This window comes from Cervus canadensis, chromosome 6, assembly GCF_019320065.1.
Source record: "Cervus canadensis isolate Bull #8, Minnesota chromosome 6, ASM1932006v1, whole genome shotgun sequence".
Classification (NCBI taxonomy): domain Eukaryota; kingdom Metazoa; phylum Chordata; class Mammalia; order Artiodactyla; family Cervidae; genus Cervus; species Cervus canadensis.
Window position 1 is genome coordinate 19,571,628 of NC_057391.1, and position 14,463 is coordinate 19,586,090.

The 14,463-nt window shown below is 56.6% G+C and overlaps 2 protein-coding genes across 4 annotated transcripts; both read left to right on the forward strand.

Annotated features, from left to right (window-relative positions):
• Positions 1-306: 306 nt before the first annotated feature.
• On the forward strand, positions 307-5,571 carry TM9SF1 (transmembrane 9 superfamily member 1). 3 transcript variants are annotated; one of them, XM_043471075.1, is made up of 6 exons: positions 307-438; positions 975-1,336; positions 2,074-2,695; positions 2,978-3,163; positions 4,079-4,352; positions 4,905-5,571. In XM_043471075.1, the coding sequence occupies exons 2-6, from the start codon at positions 992-994 to the stop codon at positions 5,296-5,298; spliced, it is 1,821 nt and encodes a 606-aa protein (XP_043327010.1). In that variant the 5' UTR covers positions 307-438; positions 975-991; the 3' UTR covers positions 5,299-5,571. The 3 variants fall into 3 exon arrangements, with proteins under 3 accessions (XP_043327010.1, XP_043327009.1, XP_043327011.1); XM_043471074.1 differs by lacking the exon at positions 307-438 and adding an exon at positions 510-670; XM_043471076.1 differs by lacking the exon at positions 307-438 and adding an exon at positions 532-661.
• Positions 5,572-5,609: 38 nt separating this feature from the next.
• IPO4 (importin 4) lies at positions 5,610-14,422 on the forward strand. Its single transcript, XM_043471073.1, has 30 exons — positions 5,610-5,981; positions 6,062-6,148; positions 6,342-6,421; positions 6,499-6,540; positions 6,957-7,086; positions 7,166-7,345; positions 7,549-7,614; positions 7,729-7,830; positions 7,917-8,000; positions 8,259-8,423; positions 8,526-8,579; positions 8,715-8,824; positions 9,106-9,214; positions 9,396-9,525; positions 9,727-9,840; positions 9,957-10,070; positions 10,302-10,422; positions 10,553-10,664; positions 10,776-10,891; positions 11,001-11,078; positions 11,163-11,220; positions 11,312-11,417; positions 11,506-11,699; positions 11,820-11,867; positions 12,250-12,375; positions 12,484-12,692; positions 12,799-12,931; positions 13,012-13,116; positions 13,866-13,935; positions 14,060-14,422. Exons 1-30 carry the CDS (start codon positions 5,616-5,618, stop codon positions 14,188-14,190), a joined length of 3,540 nt encoding a protein of 1,179 aa, XP_043327008.1. The 5' UTR covers positions 5,610-5,615; the 3' UTR covers positions 14,191-14,422.
• Positions 14,423-14,463: the final 41 nt, after the last annotated feature.

Sequence of the window (14,463 nt, forward strand, 5' to 3'; positions counted from 1 at the left end):
TCGGGCATCCACTAGGCGTGGGCTAGCCGCCCCCGGGATCCGGAGGGTCACTCGGTGCGCGCGGCGGGCACTGCTCTTAGGCGTCCAACCCCAAACTTCCCGAGGACAGGGGACCGGACTGTCGGCGACTTTTATCCAAAAAAACGTGTTTGTGTCCTCATAGCGAGGTCTCAACCGCAACCCCTCCGGGGGAAACAGGACAGCGTAGCAGCGGCTTCAGCCGGGGGGCGTGGCTCCCTCCAAGCTCCAGGGAAGGAGTTTTCCGCGGGGCTGAGGTCCCTGCGGGCGAAGGCGGAAGGGGTAAGATTGACGTGTCCCGAGCTGCCCTTCCGATTGCCGGGAGGGCCCCGCGCCGGGCGACGCACTGGCGGAGAGTCGCTGGGTCTGCAGAGGTGGGCCGAGCCTCCAGCCGTATAAAGTTCCTCCGGCAGCACTGAGGTGAGCCGAGGGCGACGTTTTGCGGTGCGGCGGCAGCCGCTGTGATCAGGCACCGCGGCGGCCAGCCCCGTGGAGGTCGGTCGTCAAGTCCTCTCCAGGCCCCCCGCTAGCGCGCCGCTCTGGGGGAGACCCCGGCTGGAGAGCAGGAGCGGCTACGGGGCCGCAGAGGCCTCCTCGGCCAGCCCTTCCCGCGCGGAGAGCACCCCGGGGCTACAGCCGGAAGGTGCCGGAGGTGCGGGGCCGCGTGGCGTTGCCATGGAAATGGGCTGGGGCTCGCGGGGAGGTCCCGGGCAGGCGGGCTGCTGGAGGGGGTACCCCAGGTTCAGAGGACTACAAGAGCAGAGGCGGAACCTAGTGTTCGGGCTAGAGAGACTTGGTGTGGTTGTGGCGGTGGGGTCGGGGGGTGGTGGCCTCCTGAGGGATGGGAGGAAAGGCCAAGGGGAGGAATTGGAGCCATTGGCTTCAGTTCGAAGAACCTGACCTGGGGGGGGTCACTTGATCCCTGGTTCCCATAACTGCAGAACTCCCTCCAACAGGTTCCGCAGCCTTAAGGATGCCAGTCCTAAGGCACCCTCGAAGTTGGAGCTGCCGGTGGGGGCCGCTCCTGCTGCTGCTGCTGCTCACAGGCCGTGAGCCCGGGGTGGAAGGTGCGACACACTACAAGGCCGGCGACCCCGTCATTCTCTATGTCAACAAAGTGGGACCTTACCATAACCCTCAGGAGACTTACCACTACTACCAGCTTCCGGTCTGCTGCCCTGAGAAGATACGCCACAAAAGCCTTAGCCTGGGCGAAGTGCTGGATGGGGACCGAATGGCAGAGTCTCTGTACGAGATCCGCTTTCGGGAGAATGTGGAGAAGAGAGTTCTGTGCCATATGCAGCTCAGTTCCGCACAGGTCAGCCTCTCCACAGTGACTGGGACTCAGCCCTCCTTCCCAGGACCTTGAGTTTATGGTTTTCAAAGCACCTTTATGGAAATGATCCGATTTGATTCTAACTACAACTTTATGTGACAGGCAGGACAGTTGGTTGATACAGAAACATCCTTGCTCAGAAGTAACTTTTTTGGAGACTACATAGATGGTGGATTGCAGAGTTGATATGAGAACCCAGGGCTCCTGACTAGAAGCTTCTCTGTTGGTCATAAGGTCCCAACTCCTACGTAGTCATTTTTTTCCATTCCTACCTCTCAGCTATTTTAACTGGCTCCTTTACACTCTATTTTGCCTGTCATGGTTTTTTCTTCAGCAATTCCTATCTTAGGGCATTTTCCCTTGGTCTGCTTCAGGCCTTCCTACACCTTCTACCTCTCCTTCTAGGCCTTCATCCTGACAAATCATACTTGTTCATTTAGGAGAATCACAACATACTAGGGTCTAATCCAGTGGCTCTCAGCAGAGGGTTTTTGTCTCTCAAGGGACATTTGGCAATGTCTGGAGATATTTTTGATTGTCAGGATTGGGGGATGCTGCTGATGTTTAGTGAGAAGCCAGGGATGGAGCATCTTACAATGCATAGCCCCCCAACAACAAAGAATCATCTAGCCCAAAATGTCATTAGTGCTGAGGCTGAAATCCTGCTCTAATCCATTGCTTGGGGAGGCATTATCTGACTCCTGACTTGCTCTCTGTAGGTGGAACAGCTACGCCAGGCCATTGAGGAACTATATTACTTTGAATTTGTGGTGGACGACTTGCCAATCCGTGGCTTTGTGGGCTACATGGAGGAGAGTGGCTTCCTGCCTCACAGCCACAAGATAGGACTCTGGACCCATTTGGACTTCCACCTAGAATTCCATGGAGATCGAATTATATTTGCCAATGTCTCAGTGCGGGATGTCAAGCCCCACAGTTTAGATGGGCTACGACCTGATGAGTTCCTAGGCCTCACCCACACCTACAGCGTGCGCTGGTCTGAGACGTCAGTTGAGCGTCGGAGTGACAGGCGCCGTGGTGATGATGGTGGCTTCTTTCCCCGAACACTGGAAATCCATTGGTTGTCCATCATCAATTCCATGGTGCTTGTGTTTTTACTGGTGGGTTTTGTGGCTGTTATTCTCATGCGTGTGCTTCGAAATGACCTGGCTCGGTATAACTTGGATGAAGAGACAACCTCTGCAGGTTCGGGTGATGACTTTGACCAAAGTGACAATGGCTGGAAAATTATCCATACAGATGTCTTCCGCTTCCCTCCATACCGTGGTCTGCTCTGTGCTGTACTTGGTGTGGGTGCCCAATTCCTGGCCCTTGGCACTGGTGAGGTGATAACAATTAATCAGGGATTTCTCTCAAGGGGTAGCACTAAGTAGGTGGTTTGTTCAGAAAAAGATCTGCAGAGCTTCTTTTCTGTCCAAGGTGAGGGGCAGACCTAAGGGGTGGGATGGCTCTAACGAGGATGCATATATTCTCCTGTGGGTTTTCTGGACAACAGAACTGGGGGATATTGGAAGCCCTGGGTCTGGGAGAAAGGGGGCTGGCTGATCCCTCTGAAATGGGATAAGTGAGATCTAACACAGGCTTTCCACTACCATCCTGCAGGCATTATTGTCATGGCGCTGTTGGGCATGTTCAACGTGCACCGTCACGGGGCTATTAATTCAGCAGCCATCTTGTTGTATGCCCTGACTTGCTGCATCTCTGGCTACGTGTCCAGCCACTTCTACCGGCAGATTGGAGGCGAGCGCTGGGTGTGGAACATCATTCTCACCACCAGTCTCTTCTCTGGTATGACTGCCTGTTTCCTGGTGGGCCAATTTAGGAACTTAGAACACATTGTGGAATCTGAGATAGAGTCCAAGTAAGGCTATAAGGGAATGAAAATAGGCAAAAGAAACACTAAAAAGCCATCCAAAAGAAAAAAATGCATTTTTTTTTGCATAGTTAAAGATGATTAAGCCCTTAAAATGTTCTAAGCATTATGATAAGCACTTGACATGCCTTCATCTAATACTCATTACTAACTTTATGAAGTTGGTATTATTGTTCCCATTTTACAGATGAGGAACTTGAGCTTAAGGCTGGTTGGGTAACTTGCCTGAGATTGTACTTCTAAAAAGCAGTGAATCAGGTTTCACAACTAGGCAATCAAATTCTAGAGCCTGTATTCTCAACCATTCCACTGAAATAACATTCTCGAATTTATCTTTTGATACTCCCTTTCTTTTTCCCAAAGTTTTTTTTAATTTGGAAGCGGGCTACCCCACTGCAGCCTTTCAAGCCAGCCTGTCCTTTCAAAGACAGTAATTTGCATTCTGAACCTTTTGTGTTTCCAACTCAAGTGTCTGATTTCTCTTCCATCACATTTACATTTGAACCAAGGCTTTCTGAAAACAGGGCCTTAATTCAAAGGAATGTCTCATACTAGGAGTCAACCAGTGCCATGGCAGGACAAGTCCTTGGAGGCAGGTGGATTTGTGTCATTCTTGGATCATTATGTAACGGGCTTGCCTTGATCCTTATTGATAATGGGTAGGGGAGGGAGTGTTGGTAAGCCAGGGAACAAAGAACAAGACATGAAAGGGTGGAGTCAGCCTGGGAGCAGGATGTTTCACTCCTCACCCCTTTAGGTCCAGTCTGATTGGTGCTCCCAGGGATGTAGCTCCTAGTGCTGACCCTCCCTCTGGGGGCCCATCCCTGCAGTGCCTTTCTTCCTGACGTGGAGTGTGGTGAACTCTGTGCATTGGGCCAATGGCTCAACACAGGCTCTGCCAGCCACCACCATCCTGCTGCTTCTCACGGTTTGGCTGTTGGTGGGCTTTCCCCTCACTGTCATCGGAGGCATCTTCGGGAAGAACAACGCTAGCCACTTTGACGCACCTTGTCGCACCAAGAACATCGCCCGGGAAATCCCACCCCAGCCCTGGTACAAGTCTACACTCGTCCACATGACTGTTGGTGGCTTCCTACCTTTCAGGTATCCTCCCTTTATTCTGTGGGCATCACTCTCAGGATCTTGACCATAACTTTCCCCTTCCCTACTCACCAGTACCCTAACCCAATGTCAGTGATGGTCCCTGGTTCAGAACTGTACTATTAAAAGATCACTAAGTGGTTCCTCCTTTCTCCAAGCAGGAGTATCAGTTCAAATATGAGGGTGTCTAATTTGAAAAGCTCTCCAGAGACATTGCTCCTTTCACTGTCTTCCTAGTTTCTGACCTTAGTGACACCATGTGGGGCTTAAAACCCATTTGATTACTCATTCAATCTGTTGAGTACCTTTTCGTGTCAGGCAAATACAGTGGAAAACAGAACAGACAAAATCTCTGCTCTCAACCTACCAAAGATGTTCTTGAAATGAGAGCAGCTAATCATAGGTTAAAAAGAATCCCCATCAAGCCAGGAACTCCAGGGCAGGAAGTGGAGAGGGCCCACTTTGCACGGTGACCCAGTAACACGGAGGGGTGGAGGCTGCGCTGGCGATGCCCGCAGCCCTTTAAACGCTGTATACCGTCTCTTCTCTTCACAGTGCCATCTCTGTGGAGCTGTACTACATCTTTGCCACCGTGTGGGGTCGGGAGCAGTACACTCTCTATGGCATCCTCTTCTTCGTCTTCGCCATCCTGTTGAGTGTGGGGGCTTGCATCTCCATTGCACTCACCTACTTCCAGTTGTCTGGGGAGGACTACCGCTGGTGGTGGCGATCTGTGCTGAGTGTCGGCTCCACTGGGCTCTTCATCTTCCTCTACTCCGTTTTCTACTATGCCCGTCGCTCCAACATGTCAGGGACGGTACAGACAGTAGAGTTCTTTGGCTACTCCTTACTCACAGGATACGTCTTCTTCCTCATGCTGGGCACCATCTCCTTTTTTTCTTCCCTCAAGTTCATCCGTTATATCTATGTTAACCTCAAGATGGACTGAGTTTTGGGCGGCAAAACTATTGCTCTTTCCCTTTCTTCATGCTGCCCCCGTTCATTGGTCTCTTACCAACATCTCTTCGATTGAGTGACTGACTTGTGTGGTGGTTTTGTTGCCTTCCCTTTTGCCCTTTGGGTCTCCCTTCACCAGAGAGGGCCTGGAAGTTAGAAGTCTCTATTATTATAAGGAGTATATATTTGAATTTTTTTAAGTTGCTTTTAGTTGGGGGCCTGATTTTTCTTTTTACAATACCAAAATAAAATTTATTAAGAAAAAGGTTTGGTCTGGATATAGGAACTCATGCCCTGCCGTTAAGGGCAATGAACCCTAGGAGGCCGTGTCGGCCGCGAAATGCACGGAACTGGAATTCTCCGCGGAGCTTGGGAACCGTCTGCTGTGGGAACTTATATTACCAGGGCCCTGTTTCCGCGGCTCAGCCGGCGCTCGACCCAACGGAAGTGGCGGAGCCCGAACTCCGCCGCTCCGCGCTGGAGTTGAATCACCCTGGTGATGGGAGGGGCGCGGAGCAACGCCCTTTCCGCCGGAAGCGGATTTCAGAGCCTCCACGTGCTGTCCCTCCCCCCTCCCGGTCTCGCAGCCGCGGCTCCGCTGCTGCCATGGAGCCCGCCGGCCTGGAACAGATCCTGCGGGAGCTGCTGCTGCCGGACACCGAGCGCATCCGTCGGGTACGGGGCAGGCAGGACCGGGCCAGGGCGAGTAGGGGATTTCGGGAACGGCCCGACTCTGACCCTCAGGCTCTTCCCAGGCCACTGAACAGCTCCAGACCGCTCTTCGGGACCCCGCCTCCCTGTCCACGCTCTGCGACCTGCTGGCCTCAGCGGGTGACCCTCAGGTGAGGCCTCTGGCCCTTCCCGCTGAGCTGTAGTACGCCACATGTCAAGTCCTAGCTCCTGTCCTCGGCCATCCGCTCAGCATTTTCCTGCCCCGGTCCTCACACGCCGGCTTCCTCGTCCTTCCCCCGGACCCCCAAACGCCTGCTTCCTCGTCCCGGTCCGGTCCCTCACGTATCTGCTTCCTCGTCTCAGATCCGCCAGTTCGCGGCCGTACTGACCCGCAGACGACTGAGCACCCGCTGGCGTCGGCTGGCGGCTGAGCAACGGGAGAGGTGGGTTGGGCCAGGGGCGGGGCGGGGCCAGGCTGAGGCGGCTTCTGGGTACCAATCTTCTGCCACCTGTGTTCCAGCATCAAGTCCTTGGTCCTGACAGTCCTCCAGAGAGAGACAGAGTAAGTGCCTGCCTGCCTTCTCTCGGGGTCCTAGCTGGCTCCAGGCTGAGATCTTTTCCCGGTTTCTGCCTTCTTTTTCAGCTCTAGGCTGGGTCTTGGGAGGCAGGGACTTTGGTTCTAGATCAAGGGTGAGAGGAAGAATTTTTCTCAGGATGTATTAAAGACTAAAGTTCTTGAGAGTGGGCTGTAATGGTCTGGCAAACTCGAGTCAGAAGAATGGAACTGAAATTCAATATGAGGTCAACCCCACCATGCTTCTATTTCTCTCTGAGTTGCCATCTTGTGTCCCAACTTGGCAGAGACCATCTGTGCACACCTGGAGGTTTCTCTCCTGGCCACCCTAGGGAGACGGAGCCATCGTGTACAGAAGGGGAGTTGGAGGGTGACTGAGGGTGGGCAGTCTCTCCTGTTTGCAGGCATTCTGTGAGTCTTAGCCTGGCCCAGCTCTCAGCTGCCATTTTTCGAAAAGAAGGCCTGGAGGCCTGGCCTCAGCTCCTGCAGCTTCTTCAACATAGTACACACAGCGCCCACATCCGGGAGAGAGAGGTACTGTCCCATGGTTGGTGGGGGGAGGGGACCCAGAGGCTGGATAGACTGTAAGCTATCAACCCTTCTTCCTGAGCAGATGGGGCTTTTGCTTCTAAGTGTGGTGGTGACCTCCCGACCTGAGGCCTTCCGACCCCACCACCGGGAGCTTCTCCGACTTCTGAATGAGACCCTTGGTGAGGTGGGCTCTCCTGGGCTCCTCTTCTATTCCCTGCGCACTCTGACCACCATGGCCCCTTACCTTGGCGTTGATGATGTGGTGAGATATGGGCCCTTATTTTCCTTGGTTCCCGTCCTTGGGCTTTCATGTCCTTCCCCTAGCGGACGCAGATCTGGGGATCCTGTGGGTGGCTGTGCCTGGACTCCTCCTATGTCCAGACTTTGAGGAAGCGGACAGTTTCTGGGGCTGGAGATGAGGCTGTGTCATGCTTTCTGTGATTCATCTCATCTTGTGTCCTCCAGCCTCTTGCGCGGATGTTGGTGCCCAAGCTTATCGTGGCTGTGCAAACTCTGATCCCTATAGATGAAGTAAGGACATTTGGGTGGGAGCTCTGTTGGAAGGAGTGAGAGTTGCAGGACTGTTCAGCCTGATCCACTACAGAAGAGTATAATAAATAAGCCTGTGACTTCTCTGTTTGGCAGGCAAAAGCCTGTGAGGCCATGGAGGCCCTGGATGAATTGCTGGAGTCAGAGGTGCCCATCATCAGCTCGCACCTCGCAGAGGTCCTCACGTTCTGCCTGGAGGTGAGCCTGGGGTTGGCACTGTCCTTGCTGCTCGTTCTGCTGGGAGCTTCCTTGCCCGTTTCTGATTTGAGCTGGTCTCTGGGCAGGTGGCTAGAAACGTAGCCCTGGGCGATGCAATACGTGTGCGTATTCTTTGCTGCCTCACTTTCTTGGTCAAAGTCAAGAGCAAGGTGAGTTGCCTTCTGACACACATCAATCCAGCCCCATTTCCTCCTCTGTCTCACTCTTGGGGCTTGCTGTCTTTTGGGGGATATGTAAAATACCATAGCTAAGGTGTTCTAGATTTTGTCTGGACTCAGCCCAGCCCTTGGCTTGGGGACTGGGAATCTCCTGCTGGACCCCTTGTAGCCTGGAAGGCTAGAATTTTAAATGTGAGCCCATCGTGGGAGCAGATTCTCAGGGGACACCCTTTCATCCTTCCCCTTCAGGCCTTGCTGAAGAATCGCTTCCTGCCACCCTTGCTGCACACCCTTTTTCCCATCATGGCTGCTGAGCCCCCCATGGGCCAGCTGGATCCTGAGGACCAGGATGTGGAGGAGGAAGAGCTGGATCCTGGGCTGGTGGGGGAGACCCCCAAGCACTTTGCTGTTCAGGTGGGATAAATGTGGAGGGTCTGGTGGCTGGGGTGTGAGGTAGTTGGAGAAGGTTGCGGGGCAGAGATGGGAGTCCGGCTAGGTCTTCCTGTCCTATTCCAGGTCGTGGACATGCTGGCACTCCATTTGCCTCCTGAGAAGCTCTGTCCCCTGCTGGTAAGTGTGGCTCTGTCCTTCCAGTGCTCCTAACCCCGGGTTTGCCTAGTCCCCCTGAGGCTGAGGGTGTTTGGGCTCTGGTAGGCGTGGCAGGCTCTTGCTGGGGTCTCAGGAGACTGCCATCTGCTTCCCTAGATGCCCATGCTGGAAGAGGCCTTGCGGAGCCAGAGCCCATACCAGCGTAAGGCTGGGCTCCTGGTACTGGCGGTGCTCTCCGACGGAGCCGGTGACCACATCAGGCAGAGGTGTTTGTTCTCCTGTCTTGGAGTGAGGGTGGGCCATGGTGAGGAGGACCACAGCGCCCACGGCAGTCCTGGGCTGCGCTTGTGCTTCAGCCTCATCATCAGTAGCATCTGCCCTTCCCCTCAAACATCCTGATCTGGCAGATAAATGTGCATACCCCGGTGGCTGGTGCTTACCGTCTGGTGACAGAAGGCTTGGTTTTCCCAGGCTGAGCAGCCTGGCTTAGCCCAGGGATCTCAGGTCCTGCCCCTCAGACTCCATCCTCTTGTCCTGCCCCATCCAGACTGCTGCCCCCACTGCTGCAGATCGTCTGCAAGAGTCTGGAGGACCCATCGCAGGTTGTGCGCAATGCCGCGCTCTTTGCTCTGGGCCAGTTCTCAGAGAATTTACAGGTCAGCAAGGCCACAGTGGGCAGCCACCATTCCAGAGTTCCCACCGCCCCCCCAACCCCCTGCCCCGTCCCAGGGACCAGCTCATCCCTCAGCTCATCCTTCTGCATACCTGCTGTTCTCAGCACTTAGACATGTGCTCTGCAGCTAAGCTGACTCAGACTCCCTTTCTCCTCTCCCCCAGCCCCACATCAGCAGCTATTCTGGGGAGGTGATGCCACTGCTTCTCGCCTATCTAAAGTCAGTGCCTCCTGGGCACACACATCACCTGGCCAAGGCCTGCTATGCCCTGGAGAACTTCGTGGAGAACCTAGGTAATCAGGGCATTTGGGGGTGTGAGGGAGTGGATGGGGCTGTGGTTTCGGCTGAAAGGGCAGGGTGTGCAGCTCCGTGAACCACTGCCTGTGGTGGGGACAGGTGTGGTAGGGAGGCCGGCGCGGTGGGGCCACAAGGCGGGTTGGCCGGGGGCGCATGAGGACCTTGGTTGGTTGCTGGAGGGATGCCCTTTCCCACAGGGCCTAAAGTGCAGCCCTACCTTCCGGAGCTTATGGAGTGTATGTTGCAGCCTCTGAGGACCCCCAGCAGCTCCCGGTCCAAGGAGTTGGCTGTGAGCGCCCTGGGAGCCGTTGGTGAGTCGGAGGCCGGAGGTGGGCACCTGGGGTTCACGCCGTTCACTCACTCACGGTGCCTGTGACAGGTGATCCCGGCTTATCCGCCGGCTCTGAGTCTGTCCTCCCACCCACAGCCACGGCTGCCCAGGCCTCCATGCTGCCCTACTTCCCCACCATCATGGAGCATCTGCGGGAGTTCCTGTTGACGAACCACGAGGACCTGCAGCCTGTTCGGATCCAGAGCCTGGGTGAGTGAGGGGCTCCTGGCAGGCTTCCCGGGGCCGGGGAGGGGCCGATGCTTCCCTGATGTTCACAGCAATGGGCTCCGGGGCAGCACAGGTGTCTCCCTTCCCTTGCACTATACCCAGGGGTGGGAGGGGTTTCTTAATCCCCCTCAGCTACCTCTGGTTCCCCAAGCCTTGGCCCTGCACACCTCTAGCCTAGAGCTCCTGGTGCTAACCATGCCCTTGCCTCCGCAGAGACGCTTGGGGTGCTGGTACGAGCAGTAGGGGAGCCCATGAGGCCCCTGGCTGAGGAATGCTGCCAGCTGGGGCTGGGCCTGTGCGACCAGGTAGACGACCCTGACTTGCGGCGCTGCACGTGAGTGAGCCCTCACCCTGCCCCCACCCAGACCCCAGACCTCCCATTCTGGACCATGGGTTCCCCGGGCTCCCCCATCCAGCCTGGCTACAGCAAGCAGGACTATGCAGCCTCCACCTGCCTCTCCCAGGTACAGCCTGTTTGCAGCCTTATCAGGGCTAATGGGTGAGAGCCTGGCTCCCCACCTGCCACAGATCACCACACTCATGCTGCTGTCACTGCGTTCCACCGAGGGCATTGTGGTGAGTGGAAGGTTGGGGGGGTGTGGGCCAGTGGGGGAAGGCCACCCCTGGGATGGGAGCTCTCTCCAGGGCCCAGCTGAGCTGAAGTCCCTGCTGGGCCTCCCCATCCAGCCTCAGTACGATGGAAGCCACACATTCCTCCTTTTTGACGATGAGAGCAGTGGTGAGGAAGAGGAGGAGCTCATGGAGGAGGATGACGAAGAAGAGGATGACTCAGAGATCTCAGGGTGAGGGGGCTGCCCTTCTGGTCCAGGGAGTCCTGGCTGAGACAGGGGCCCAGGCACAGTTCTGCTCTTATTGGCACCTGATTGCTGCCGCCTCCCCGCCTTACTCTAGATACAGTGTGGGAAACGCCTTCTTCGATGAGAAGGAAGACACCTGTGCTGCCCTGGGGGAGATCTCCGTGAATACCAGGTGAACATCAGCCCTTCCCCAGCACTGGAAACCCCTCCTGGGACCCTCTTCTCCATGGTGGTGTGTCTGTCTGTCTGTCCACAGTGTTGCCTTCCTTCCTTACATGGAGACTGTCTTTGAAGAAGTGTTCAAACTGCTGGAGGTGAGTGGGCTGGTGGGCCGGTGAGCAGGGTCAGAGGGCTCAGGTTGGCCCTGCACACAGCATGCACGTCCTGCCCCTCCTCATGCTGCAGTGCCCTCACCTGAACGTGCGGAAGGCGGCCCACGAGGCCCTGGGTCAGTTCTGCTGCGCACTGCACAAAGCCTGTCAAAGCTGCCCCTCGGAATCCAACACTGCTGGTGAGAAGAGGAGGATGGGGCCCCTGGAAACGGGGTGGGTGGGGAGGGGGCAGGGCCTGACCAGGGCTTCAGCCAATCGTGTCCCCAGCTCTGCAGGCCGCGCTGGCCCGGGTGGTGCCGTCCTACCTGCAGGCGGTGCACGGGGAGCGAGAGCGCCAGGTAGTGATGGCCGTGCTGGAGGCCCTGACGGCGATGTTGCGCAGCTGTGGCGGTCTGGCACTGCAGCCCCCCGGGCGGCTTGCTGAGCTTTGCCAGGCGCTCAAAGCTGTGCTGCAAAGGAAGGTGAGGAGGGTGAGGAGGTGGCCCTGGGTGGGGCTGGTCAGAGACATCCCCCTCCTTCCACCCCATGGAGACGGGAAGGGGCTGGAGAGCCCAGACTGAGCTGAGCGCCCTTTCCCGCAGACAGCCTGTCAGGACACCGATGAGGAGGAGGAGGAGGAGGAGGAGCAGGTGAGAACTGCGGGTGCAGACGGGACCAGGTCATCCCCATGGGGCAGGCGGGCAGTGCACTTGGCCTTGGCCTGGGGGTACAGGGGCTGCTCAGAGATTGCTAGTGGCTCTGAATAACCCACCCTGCTCCAACTGAGGCAGTGGAGATCCAAGGAAGGCTTCCTGGCGGTGGGGATTTGGGGCAGGCTTGGATCAATGGATGGGAATAGGAGAACCAGGAAGGAGGAAAGGCTGGGCTGCAAACCAACCTAGCCTGGGAGGGGCCCCCAGTCCTGTCAATCAAGGGCAGCCCTCAGGGCGACCACCTGCAGTTGGCATGATGGGAGCTGCTCCCAGGCTCAGAGCTGGCCCTGGCACTCCAGCCTCTGACTTGGCCCCACAGGCTGAATATGATGCCATGTTGCTGGAGCATGCTGGTGAGGCCATCCCTGCCCTGGCAGCTGCGGCCGGGGGAGACGCCTTTGCCCCCTTCTTTGCTGGCTTCCTGCCATTACTGCTCTGCAAGACGGTGAGTGCTCTATTCTCTTGACTTCCAACCCTGTTCCTCCCAGGCCCCAGTGCCCTCCTCCTCTATCTGTCCCCGTCCCAGGCTGACTAGCACTCCTCCCCTCACCAGAAGCAGGGCTGCACAGTGGCAGAGAAGTCTTTTGCAGTGGGAACACTGGCGGAGTCCATTCAAGGCCTGGGTGCTGCGTCGGCCCAGTTTGTGTCCCGGCTATTCCCCGTGCTGTTGAGTGCCTCCCGGGAGGCAGACCCCGAGGTACGAAGTAATGCTATCTTTGGACTGGGCGTGCTGGCAGAGCACGGGGGTCGCCCTGCCCAGGAGTATCCTCAGTTTGTAGGAGGGGGCCTGGATGCGGTTGGGAGCATGGCCCTGGGGTTAGGGAGGGGAGCAGTCTGCCCGTGTGCCTGTTCCTTGACTTTGGACCAGACACTTCCCCAAACTGCTGGGGCTCCTGCTGCCCCTCCTGGCACGAGAACGCCATGATCGTGTCCATGACAACATCTGTGGGGCACTTGCCCGCCTGCTGATGGCCAGTCCCACGAGGAAACCGGAGCCCCAGGTAAGGTTGGGGGGCACCAGGCAAGGCCAGGGAGCTGCGGAGCGTGCGGGGCCAGGGGCCAGAGTCTTCCGTGTGTCCAGGTGCTGGCCCCGCTGCTGCACGCCCTGCCACTGAAGGAAGACCTGGAGGAGTGGGTCACCATGGGGCATCTCTTCAGCTTCCTGTACCAGAGCAGCCCTGACCAGGTAACCCCGACCCTGGGGCCCTTGCAGAGGGCTTGATGCTCTAGTCTCATTGATGGGCAGAGTTAGCGTCCGTTGAAGCTGCTCTTCTCAGCTTTCTCATTAGTCTGCCAGGATTGGCAGCCAGGCCTTTAATGCGAGAGAAGGGGCTTCCTCTCACCACGTAGCATTTTTCCCCAGGAAGGCTTTGTTTCCACCCTCTGTTCTGAGCCAGAAATCCCAGCTTTCATAAACTGATTTCCTAGACCACGGCTCTTTCAGACTGTGCTCCATGAAGCCTGGTTCTACTGGGCCACCCCACCTCCCATTTTAATCAGAGAGCTCTGCTTTCTGAATACAACTTACCCGAACCAAGTGGCTAGCTCTGGAACCATGTCCCAGTGCTCCTGTGTCTATCACCTCTGTCGCACACCTTCAGAGACTGTGTTGGTGGAGCTCCTGAGTGTCTGAGATCCTTTTGGTTTTGAGGCCATGATTTCAGTTATCTGTGGTCACAGTCCCATCCTCCCGCTACCCCTCTTCCCCCTGCAAAATTACTACTACCCTGTTTCATGGGTCCTTCTCAGGGTTCACAGTTGTTTGGGATGTCTGTTAATCAGTGTTAATCAGGCCCCCTCCTACAAACTGAGGGTACTCCTGGGCAGGCTCAAACACTCAGGTGGGAGACTGCCTCTCTGGGGCTCTTCCTGCCCACCCCAGTGCTGGGGCCCAGAGGTTCTTCTGCCCCTTAGTCGGCCCATCTTTTGCCACAGGTTGTAGACGTGGCTCCAGAGCTCCTTCGTATTTACAGCCTCATCCTGGCCGAGAACAAGATCCCATCAGGTGAGGATGGCAGTTGTGGGCAGGACTGGGGGGAGGCGGGGAGCAGCAGGACTCGGAGGGCCTGGGGCAGCTAGGGTTGGGGGCCGGTCCTCCGCAGACATCTCCCTCTTCACTCTCCACCCAGACACCAAGGCGGCGCTGCTGCTTCTCCTCAAGTTCTTGGCCAAACAGCACACCGACAGCTTCCATTCAGCACTGGGCTCCCTGCCTGGTGACAAGGCTCAGGAGCTCCAGGCCATCCTGGGCCTCACCTAGACTGTGGGCTGCAGCTGGGCTGGAGAGAACAGAGCCCTCCCAGGCCCAAGACCAGCTCTCAGCCCAGTTCCAGCTTAAGCCTTACCAAAGATTCTCGGCCTGGGCATCATAGCCACTTGGAGTCCCAGCCCTACTTGCTGCCTTACGGGGATGTCCCCTAGGGCTGGAGCTGTGGGACAATACAGAGTTGTGACACCATTCTGTAATAAAGGCAGTTTATTTTCTGCTTGAACGGTAGCTCAAGGAGCAGGAAGTACAGAGATACACGTTCAG